General features: G+C 38.0%; 1 protein-coding gene across 2 annotated transcripts in view; it reads right to left on the minus strand.

Moving 5' to 3' along the window:
* LOC132546945 (nuclear anchorage protein 1-like) overlaps nucleotides 1-12,387 on the minus strand; it is a 113,941-nt gene that overhangs the window by 78,505 nt on the left and 23,049 nt on the right. For both annotated transcript variants that reach the window (XM_060210675.1, XM_060210674.1), the window contains exons 7-11: nucleotides 12,118-12,246; nucleotides 9,427-9,552; nucleotides 8,574-8,657; nucleotides 6,465-6,530; nucleotides 5,501-5,608 (exon numbers count right to left, since the gene is read on the minus strand). In XM_060210675.1, the coding sequence (XP_060066658.1) occupies nucleotides 5,501-5,608; nucleotides 6,465-6,530; nucleotides 8,574-8,657; nucleotides 9,427-9,552; nucleotides 12,118-12,246 (513 nt within the window). The remainder of the gene's footprint in view (nucleotides 1-5,500; nucleotides 5,609-6,464; nucleotides 6,531-8,573; nucleotides 8,658-9,426; nucleotides 9,553-12,117; nucleotides 12,247-12,387) is intronic.

A 12,387-nucleotide genomic window follows, 5' to 3' on the forward strand; every position in this document is an offset into this window, starting at 1 on the left:
AGGTACTGTCTACAAGAATTTATATCAGATACCACAGTTACAGGACAGGTACTGTCTACATTAACTTATATCAGATACCACAGTTACAGGACAGGTACTGTCTACATTAACTTATATCAGAGACACCACAGTTACAGGACAGGTACTGTCTACATTAACTTATATCAGAGATACCACAGTTACAGGACAGGTATTGTCTACATTAACTTATATCAGAGATACCATAGTTACAGGACAGGTACTGTCTACATTAACTTATATCAGAAACCATAGTTACAGGACAGGTACTGTCTACATTAACTTATATCAGAGACACCACAGTTACAGGACAGGTACTGTCTACATTAACTTATATCAGATACCATAGTTACAGGACAGGTACTGTCTACATTAACTTATATCAGATACCACAGTTACAGGACAGGTACTGTCTACATTAACTTATATCAGAGACACCACAGTTACAGGACAGGTACTGTCTACATTAACTTATATCAGAGATACCACAGTTACAGGACAGGTACTGTCTACAATAACTTATATCAGAGATACCACAGTTACAGGACAGGTACTGTCTACATTAACTTATATCAGATACCATAGTTACAGGACAGGTACTGTCTACATTAACTTATATCAGAGATACCACAGTTACAGGACAGGTACTGTCTACAATAACTTATATCAGAGACACCACAGTTACAGGACAGGTATTGTCTACATTAACTTATATCAGATACCATAGTTACAGGACAGGTACTGTCTACATTAACTTATATCAGATATACCACAGTTACAGGACAGGTACTGTCTACATTAACTTATATCAGATACCATAGTTACAGGACAGGTACTGTCTACATTAACTTATATCAGAGATACCACAGTTACAGGACAGGCACTGTCTACATTAACTTATATCAGAGATACCACAGTTACAGGAGAGGTACTGTCTACATTAACTTATATCAGATACCACAGTTACAGGACAGGTACTGTCTACATTAACTTATATCAGATACCACAGTTACAGGACAGGTACTGTCTACATTAACTTATATCAGAGATACCACAGTTACAGGACAGGCACTGTCTACATTAACTTATATCAGAGACACCACAGTTACAGGAGAGGTACTGTCTACATTAACTTATATCAGATACCATAGTTACAGGACAGGTACTGTCTGCATTAACTTATATCAGAGATACCACAGTTACAGGACAGGTACTGTCTACATTAACTTATATCAGAGATACCATAGTTACAGGACAGGTACTGTCTACATTAACTTATATCAGAGATACCATAGTTACAGGACAGGTACTGTCTACATTAACTTATATCAGATACCATAGTTACAGGACAGGTACTGTCTACATTAACTTATATCAGAGACACCACAGTTACAGGACAGGTACTGTCTACATTAACTTATATCAGATATACCACAGTTACAGGACAGATACTGTCTACAATAACTTATATCAGATACCACAGTTACAGGACAGGTACTGTCTACATTAACTTATATCAGATACCACAGTTACAGGACAGGTACTGTCTACATTAACTTATATCAGAGACACCACAGTTACAGGACAGGTACTGTCTACATTAACTTATATCAGATACCATAGTTACAGGACAGGTACTGTCTACATTAACTTATATCAGATATACCACAGTTACAGGACAGATACTGTCTACAATAACTTATATCAGATACCACAGTTACAGGACAGGTACTGTCTACATTAACTTATATCAGATACCACAGTTACAGGACAGGTACTGTCTACATTAACTTATATCAGATACCACAGTTACAGGACAGGTACTGTCTACATTAACTTATATCAGAGACACCACAGTTACAGGACAGGTACTGTCTACATTAACTTATATCAGATACCACAGTTACAGGACAGGCACTGTCTACATTAACTTATATCAGAGACACCACAGTTACAGGAGAGGTACTGTCTACATTAACTTATATCAGATACCATAGTTACAGGACAGGTACTGTCTACATTAACTTATATCAGATACCACAGTTACAGGACAGGTACTGTCTACATTAACTTATATCAGATACCATAGTTACAGGACAGGTACTGTCTACATTAACTTATATCAGAGATACCACAGTTACAGGACAGGTACTGTCTACATTAACTTATATCAGATACCACAGTTACAGGACAGGTACTGTCTACATTAACTTATATCAGATACCACAGTTACAGGACAGATATTGTCTACAATAACTTATATCAGATACCACAGTTACAGGACAGGTACTGTCTAAATTAACTTATATCAGAGATACCATAGTTACACGACAGGTACTGTCTACATTAACCTATATCAGATACCACAGTTACAGGACAGGTACTGTCTACATTAACTTATATCAGCGATACCACAGTTACAGGAAAGGTACTGTCTACATTAATTTATATCAGATACCACAGTTACAGGACAGGTACTGTCTACATTAACTTATATCAGATACCATAGTTACAGTATACGTACTGTCTACATTAACTTATATCAGATACCATAGTTACAGGACAGGTATTGTCCACATTAACTTATATCAGAGATACCATAGTTACAGGACAACCTCCCAGACAGAGCTCTCATTTGCTTGATGGCAGGAGTGCATACTTCATAGGACCACAGGAGAATTGGATGGGAATCAAAATTAAATAAGTAATATCAAAGAATCTTTACCCAGGAGACACCAGTGAAAAATTACCTACATCATACATCATATGCAGAATTCAAGTGTTCTACAGAGAACCTCTGAAGAATGCAGAGAAAAAAAGGAAATACTTCAATGCTGATTTCAGACACGCTCAGCAGAGATACTGGTGAACTGCCAATAGAGATAGCACCTGTATATTTAGCAAAAATAAAGAATAACTTCCTGTTAAATTTTGGATGTTTCTTATCAGTACGGGAAGCTGCCATCTAAAGCTCCCTATATAGAGCCTGTATGGTAATGATATAATTACAACAGCAGGGATTTAGGAACCAGGGGCAGGCTTTAATAGTTGGACTGAACCATGCCGAACGTTTATTGTGTATTTGTTGAGTTGTTTGTCCTATCAACATTAAAGTTGATTTTAATGCAGCATCTCTCTTAATGCAGATGGTGACTACTTCACTGAACAACTTGCAAGAGGCCCTTTGTTTGCAAAATTGTGAAGATCACCTGTATTGATGGTCATCAGGACTGAAGGTGACCTGTACTAAAGATCGGCTGTATGGAGTAACCTATAGTGAAAGTCACCTGTACTGAATGTCATATGTTCAAAAGGTCAATTGTACTAAATATCACCTGTGCTGAATATCATTTGTACAGAAATGCACACCTACTAAGGGTCACATGGACTGAAGGTCACTTGTACTGATGGTCATTTTTATTGAATGCCATCTTTGCAAAAGGTCACATGAAAATGAGTGTTACAGAAGTTTATCTGAAGGTCAGCTGTGCCACAGATGAGTTTGACAAAAGGTCACCTCTTCTAAGGGTCAGATTTACTGAATATAAATTTTACAGATAGTCCCCTGGACTTGAGGTCAACTGTACTTAAGATATTTTTTACAGAAAGTTACCTGTTATAAATAAGATCAATTACCATCTCTTCCCTCAGAAGATTTCTGATGATCAAAAAGTCATCAGATACATCTAACCTGGACCCTCCCCAATAACTGATAAATTTCCTGCATGCCACTGTTTATCAGTAACCAATGTATGGAATTTGATCTGATAACCTTCACACTTTTTTTAAATGATTTTGTAAAAACTCTTCCTTTGTTCCTCAAAGCCAAGCCAGTATGACCAGTAGACAGACAAAATGCTGAAGTGATGTGTGAAAATTAGGTACAAAGTTTGATTCAATTGTTGCCTACAGTTTTGTAATTGATGAAATGAACATTTCAGCTGTGCAGCCATCAATCACTGGGTGCAGTAAACAGTGTGAGATGTAACTACACAGAGATAGTCTCCCAACCTTCTGTTGTGTTTTCTGAATCTTACACTGATATTTAAGGCAGTTTATTTTTCTGTGACTTGTCAATAGGAAGAGAGTAACACTAACAAGCTAGATAATACCCTCTCTATTAATGTCAAGTTCAAGTTCAATTCACTTTCAAATGCAGCAAAGCATATAGGATATGCCAGATGAATATATACATAATAAGATTGATGTATACAGATGAGAGAGATTTCATGCATTACTTCATAACAGACTGATTTTAAAGGATTAACTCTATTTAAACAAAATTGATTCCCATTCACCCAAGATACTTCAGACCAAATCTGGACAAAATCCAATCATTCCTGCCAGAGGAGTATGGATTTCGGTAATTTGCTCTATTTCCCCTTGGGCCCTGCTGTTCAGTCCAGGGGGCTCAAGACTCAGTGTTTATACAAAGCTGACTATCTTCACCTGAGAATGCTTCAGACCAAATTTGGGCCAATTTCCATCATTCCTCTGGGAAAATGTGATTTTAAAGAATTTGCTTTACTGGGGTAGAAACTGTAATTACATTTTAATTTGTCAATCAGTTATGCACAGATACTGACCACATTTGAACTTCAGGGTTTATTTTATTGTATAAATTATGACCTAGATTCATCAAAATCAAACAATCTGGAAATAAAAGGGAAAGAAAATAATTCTTTCAAAATAATATTAGTTCTGTTTTTTCTATCTGAGCAGTTAACCAGAACTTTTACCGCCCATACTTTGTACAGGACATGTATATATTAGACTCTGTATAATGATAGATGTTGAACATATAGACATATTAAAGTGTGAAGTGGAAAGTATTTATGCTCTAAAATGTCATATTCTTTCATTTTTCCCTTAGAAAATTATTACATATATTTCTGCTGCAAGAAAAAAACTAGAAAGAAACATACATAGAAATTAAATTACATGAAGAATTTTTTTGTGTCTACATCAATAGTAATCAGCAGCTTTATATATCACTTTTCAAGCAAGAATGAATTATTATTTCTTTGATAAAAGTTGTCCATCACCTCAGAAATTCATATCCTTTACAGTAGATATAGATTAAAGGGAGGTAACTGTTCTACAACATGGTCACAGTGACAACATTACTTCTGTTTCACACATAGTTATGGACACTTGGGGGACTTAATTAATATCAGGTTGTACCATGAATGTCAGCATATTATCCACTATCAAATATATCCTACAGTTTATCACATATACATGTATAGTCTACTGATATATGGTCTTTTTTGTGAAAATCAAACTAGTTTATCAAAGAGGAGGTTTTATCACATGTGTTAGCTTGGTAATACCTTTTATAAGGGGCAGGCTTTGCTTATACATTTTAAATCCATACAACAACTGAAGTCATATACAGATTCTGTCCAACTGATAGTAATTTGAAAGTGTCATCACTTACACATCACTCGCATTTTCAACCAAAACATGTTCAAACACTTACTTCCTGTGATTCTAGCTCTACGATGCGGAATTCCAGATTCTCCGCAACCTCACGGGCTTCTGTCACCTCCAGCTCCAGTCGAGTCTGTGCCTTCTCTAGATGCATGTTCTAATGGATAAATAACACAGTTTTAAAGCAGCACATCTGTCACCATAAAATAGTTGTAAAATCCAGGAACAGAATGATCCTAAACAATGACTACAGATCTATCTTTGATCCTCACACAATTACTACATCATTATCTGGGACCCTCGAGCGATTTCTGCCCATCTAACTCCAATCCTAAAATACTGTCTACACATCTGTCAGAGATCCTAAAACAAGGTCTGCTCATTTCTCTGTTGTCCTTAAACAATGTCTCTACATCTGTGATCCTTAAACAATGTCTCTACATCTGTGTTCCTTAAACAATGTCTCTACATCTGTGTTCCTTAAACAATGTCTCTACATCTGTGTTCCTTAAACAATGTCTCTACATCTGTGTTCCTTAAACAATGTCTCTATATCTGTGTTCCTTAAACAATGTCTCTACATCTGTGTTCCTTAAACAATGTCTCTACATCTGTGATCCTTAAACAATGTCTCTACATCTGTGATCCTTAAACAATGTCTCTATATCTGTGTTCCTTAAACAATGTCTCTACATCTGTGTTCCTTAAACAATGTCTCTACATCTGTGTCTGCATAACTTTGATCCCAATGACAATAGAGATTTCACACCAATGTGGTCCTCCTATGAAAATTGCAAAGTGCTACTGGAACAATGACAAAGATCTAGAAATGTCTACAAATAGAATTTATAATGTATACATTGTATACTCTCCTTACTTAAACTTTGTGGGAATAAAACAACAGAAGTGTAAAAAGCAAGAATCAAACCTAGAATATTATTACCCGAGCAGTCTGGTCCCTAGTGTCAGCCCTGACTTATACATTAGAGTACAACACTAGTATATATACCTACCCTTTGTTCCAAGCTCCTGGTTTTGGTCAACAGTTCCTTATTCTCGTTTCTGTTACTGTGGATCTCCTGTAATATTATGTAATTATGTTCCAAAACATAAAATAAATGCTTGAAATTTACTTACTAAATACATCATACTTTAATTTGAAAAAGACTAAAGTAGTAAACATTTTTTGAACTGTTTAAACTTTCAATGATTAATTTAAATGACAAATGAAAATCTTAAAATTTTTCAAATTAATATAATTTAAAAAAGAAAAATTAAACCTAGAATTTTACATTTTAATGCTATATCAAAACTGATGAATCTAAGAATTTTAGGCTGAGATACATGAATAGAGTACAAATCATGCAGACAGTTATTTTGTACAGTAGGATATAGATACAAAATTATGTACAACATGATGTAGATATAATATAATATTATGTGCAACAAGTTGTAGATATAAGATTCTTGACACTACAATGTACATAGATATAGGTGATGTATATTAAGTAGACTATATGTAAACATATACAGAGGTGAGATCTAAATAACAACACTCGAATTTATGGGAGGTAAATTTCCATTTCCAGTGGTGTTGGTGAAGGCTCACCAGTAACAAAGGGAGGTAACTCAGAAGTTAACTCAAGAGAGGAAGATGTTATCATACATGCAGTATGATACAGGGAGATTATGTCCCCCAGTACCTAGTACACAGTAATGATTTATAAAGATGGTGCTGTTTCATGTTAATTTGGAATAAAGAAAAGTGTATTACTAGTTTTGAATTAATTTTAATGGTACAATATGATAAATAAGTATGATAATCTGACAATACAGTTTCTGAATGAAGCCACTAAAGCATTGAGAAGGAATTTCTAAAAATAGTAAGTGACCTTGACCTTGAATCAACAACTTTAAAACTCAACTTTGTTCAAGATAATTTGATGCTTTTCAAGTGTGGTAATTTTGCTGAACATCAGCCATGGAATGAAGACGCTGGAGCATTGACAAACTTTGTCCCTGTGATAAACAAACAAAGTGGGAAACTATAGTCTACCTCAATTTCACCTCTAATGATGAAAGATATCTCAAGTTATGAGTGGAGGGAGCTCATCTGTAATTAGTTACCATATTTTCCAGCTTATAAGTCACATGCATATAGACCGCAGAGCCAATCTTTATCAATTTTCAAAAATTTTAAATATATTATAAAATATTATATTTCATATATTTTACATATTAACCACACCAGAAACTAAGCGACAATCTTTTCTTAAGATATGATAACCACTATGTTGACTATAATTCAGCACTTTATTTTTTCAATTACTCTGGTCATTTTAGATACATAAAATATTGAATTTATTTGGGGCCTTCAAATATTGTCTTCACACAATATACATAAGTCCTACTTGTAACATTACGTACAGTAGTATGTTTTACCATAAACAATCTCTCCACCAGTGTCTGTACTGTTGAATATTAACAAATACTCTTGCATGCTGACAAAGTTCCTATAATCCCATAATATTTCTTCTTAGTAGCATAAAGCCATTTATATCAATTTATATCATTAACGAACATGGCAGCTATTCTAGAGTTTGACCTCATCAACTGATGACCTATCGATCTCAAGCTGCCATAGTTCTACTATGCCTTCTTGCAATTGCTGTTAAGTAACCAAAAAGAAGTCAAGCAGATGTTACTGGGATTCATATCAAAATGTATAATTCCACGAGAATGTTATCTTTAATGCAATTTTCAAATCATCCTGTGCAGGAATACATGGTCCAACACAATCTATATCAGTCACAGACAAGTGATGGGCAGGTACTCCTGAAAAACTTAGTAACTAAATGATCAAATTTTTTCTTATTATTTCCTTCTCTCGATTTTTGTTTTAGTCTATGAATAAGAAATACTGGTATTTAGGCCACATGTCTGTCCCACAAGGTAAAAAAAGGTTGTGGCTCATAAGCCAGAAAATATGGTACTCACCTGTAAAATTGGACAGAAATCAGGTTGGAGGGGGAGGGAAATTACATTAGATATATATGATGGTGTTAGTACCTGGAGTTTGATCCACATGCAGTAGGCGACACATGCACTTGTATAGTATATACCTCATCCTGTTGTCGCAGTAGTGCTTGTAGCTCTTCAATCTTACACTGTGCAGCGAACAGATCTGACTGCAGCTGAGTCCGTAACTGTCAAATAGATACAGTTGTTTACTTACTTGTCATACCAAATCATTTAAAGACATCAGAGAAACTCATTCCACACTTAATGTGAATCAGAGAATATATCTGTTCAATATGATACAGTTGATCATGAAAGGATTTCACACAGCTAAAACAACTGTGAAGGAAAACATTTTTATTTGTATTGAGTTAAATGTTGCTGAGTGAATTCCTGACAAATGTCTAATGAACAGTCCTATTGAGTTAAATGTTGCTGAGTGAATTCCTGACAAATGTCTAATGAACAGTCCTATTGAGTTAAATGTTGCTGAGTGAATTCCTAACAAATGTCTAACGAACAGGCCTTTTGAGTTAAATGTTGCTGAGTGAATTCCTGACAAATGTCTAATGAACAGTCCTATTGAGTTAAATGTTGCTGAGTGAATTCCTGACAAATGTCTAATGAACAGTCCTATTGAGTTAAATGTTGCTGAGTGAATTCCTAACAAATGTCTAATGAACAGGCCTATTGAGTTAAATGTTGCTGAGAGAATTCCTGACAACTGTCTAATGAACAGTCCTATTGAGTTAAATGTTGTTGAGTGAATTCCTAACAAATGTCTAATGAAGTCCTATTGAGTTAAATGTTGCTGAGTGAATTCCTAACAAATGTCTAATGAACAGTCCTATTGAGTTAAATGTTGTTGAGTGAATTCCTAACAAATGTCTAATGAACAGTCCTATTGAGTTAAATGTTGTTGAGTGAATTCCTGACAAATGTCTTGAGGAGACAGACCTTGTTTTCCCTCTGTGGATCCAGATGACTGCCAGTCTGTGTCTGCAGAAGGGAATGTAATCTCTGTAGCTCCAAGTGTTCCTTCATCAGCTGTTGATACTGAGTCTCTATCTCTTCCCTTGACAACTAAAAATCAAGGTCAAATTAGTATAACCAAATTCATCTTGACCTAGTTTTAAAATTTGACTTAATAATTCTCTGTGACAAATAACGTGATATTTACTACTAATACAGTTTTGCTTGAGAAACCTACCTCCAACCTTGAATAGTTAGCTTCCCATATCTATTTGGCAATAAGTCAGTTGATATCTAACAACAAATACTATTTCGTCGTCCTGTAATAACCTCCTGAGCTTATTTCCTGTAACATGCCCATTTCCTGACATTGAATTGGAGATAGCATGTCTGCCCTTGGCTTATTTTCCTGTAATAAGCCCACCCATTGACTTTGAGTCAGATGCTGTGTATTATCCCAACCACACACATACAGCACTCTCACACCTCTCCTCCCCTAACAGACCTGTTCCTACCCCAACCACACACAAACAGCACTCTCACACCTCTCCTCCCCTAACAGACCTGTTCCTACCCCAACCACACACAAACAGCACTCTCACACCTCTCCTCCCCTAACAGACCTGTCCCTACCCCAACCACACACATACAGCACTCTCACACCTCTCCTCCCCTAATAGAACTGCTCCTTACCCCAACCACACACATACAGCACTCTCACACCTCTCCTCCACTAACAGACCTGTTCCTACCCCAACCACACACAAACAGCACTCTCACACCTCTCCTCCCCTAACAGACCTGTCCCTACCCCAACCACACACATACAGCACTCTCACACCTCTCCTCCCCTAATAGAACTGCTCCTTACCCCAACCACACACATACAGCACTCTCACACCTCTCCTCCACTAACAGACCTGTCCCTAACCCAACCACACACATACAGCACTCTCAAACCTCTCCTCCACTAACAGACCTGTCCCTAACCCAACCACACACATACAGCACTCTCACACCTCTCCTCCCCTAATAGAACTGCTCCTACCTCAACCACACACATACAGCACTCTCACACCTCTCCTCCCCTAACAGACCTGTCCCTACCCCAACCACACACATACAGCACTCTCACACCTCTCCTCCCCTAACAGACCTGTCCCTACCCCAACCACACACATACAGCACTCTCACACCTCTCCTCCCCTAAAAGAACTGCTCCTTACCCCAACCACAAATATACAGCACTCTCACACCTCTTCTCCCCTAACAGACCTGTCCCTAACCCAACCACACACATACAGCACTCTCACACCTCTCCTCCCCAAACAGACCTGTCCCTACCCCAACCACACACATACAGCACTCTCACACCTCTCCTCCCCAAACAGACCTGTCCCTACCCCAACCACACACACACAGCACTCTCACACCTCTCCTCCCCTAACAGACCTGTCCCTACCCCAACCACACACATACAGCACTCTCAAACCTCTCCTCCTCTAACAGACCTGCTCCTACCTCAACCACACACATACAGCACTCTCACACCTCTCCTCCCCTAACAGACCTGTTCCTACCCCAACCACACACATACAGCACTCTCACACCTCTCCTCCCCTAACAGACCTGTCCCTAACCCAACCACACACATACAGCACTCTCACACCTCTCCTCCACTAACAGACCTGTCCCTAACCCAACCACACACATACAGCACTCTCACACCTCTCCTCCCAAAACAGACCTGTCCCTACCCCAACCACACACATACAGCACTCTCACACCTCTCCTCCCCTAACAGACCTGTCCCTAACCCAACCACACACATACAGCACTCTCACACCTCTCCTCCACTAACAGACCTGTCCCTACCCCAACCACACACATACAGCACTCTCACACCTCTCCTCCCCTAATAGAACTGCTCCTTACCCCAACCACACACAAACAGCACTCTCACACCTCTCCTCCCCAAACAGACCTGTCCCTACCCCAACCACACACATACAGCACTCTCACACCTCTCCTCCCCTAATAGAACAGCTCCTTACCCCAACCACACACAAACAGCACTCTCACACCTCTCCTCCCCAAACAGACCTATCCCTACCCCAACCACACACATACAGCACTCTCACACCTCTCCTCCCCTAATAGAACTGCTCCTTACCCCAACCACACACAAATAGCACTCTCACACCTCTCCTCCCCTAACAGACCTGTCCCTACCCCAACCACACACATACAGCACTCTCACACCTCTCCTCCCCTAATAGAACTGCTCCTTACCCGAACTACACACATGATGACACCATCATAACTAATCAAAAAGACAAAATCAAAGAACAAAGAGCTATGTCCCTAATGTGGAAAATACTTCCATTAACCTATATCTTTTTCATTAACATTTTCTGTACAAGTGGCAAAAACATGCATGTAATGTTTCCAACCAAAAGTGTGTAAAGAATCAGACATGTCTTCAGTCTGTTCCTACTTGTGGTAATCACCCAACATGCATCTGTATGAATGGTTAAAGTGCTGTTAAGTGACTGGTGATGACAAATACACAGACATTCTCCTGTTTTATGTTATCTGTAGTCAGTGATATTTTTGATGTGTTTAAGCTATCATGACCACAAACATCAGTAATGTAATTATTTTTGCAGTACAAACCTCATCACACAGATCTTCATCTGAAAGAGTGCCATGGGACATGGATGAAAATGACGTCTCCGAGTCGACGGACGCAACAGACGTATCGTCCTCGTCATACCCGAAAAACGTTTCCTTGACACCAGGACTCTGTAACGTAAACAAGTGCTACTAACTAAGCAGGCTAGGTGAGGACAGTACAGTCAAACCACATGTTACCACAAAATGAGACTCCAACAACATACCTGGTAACTCCACAAAGTCAAAATAAAACAGTGGTAGATCTGAAGA

Source organism: Ylistrum balloti, unplaced genomic scaffold (genome assembly GCF_031769215.1).
Source record: "Ylistrum balloti isolate Yb309-2 unplaced genomic scaffold, AGI_CSIRO_Ybal_v1 Utg369922, whole genome shotgun sequence".
NCBI classification, from domain to species: domain Eukaryota; kingdom Metazoa; phylum Mollusca; class Bivalvia; order Pectinida; family Pectinidae; genus Ylistrum; species Ylistrum balloti.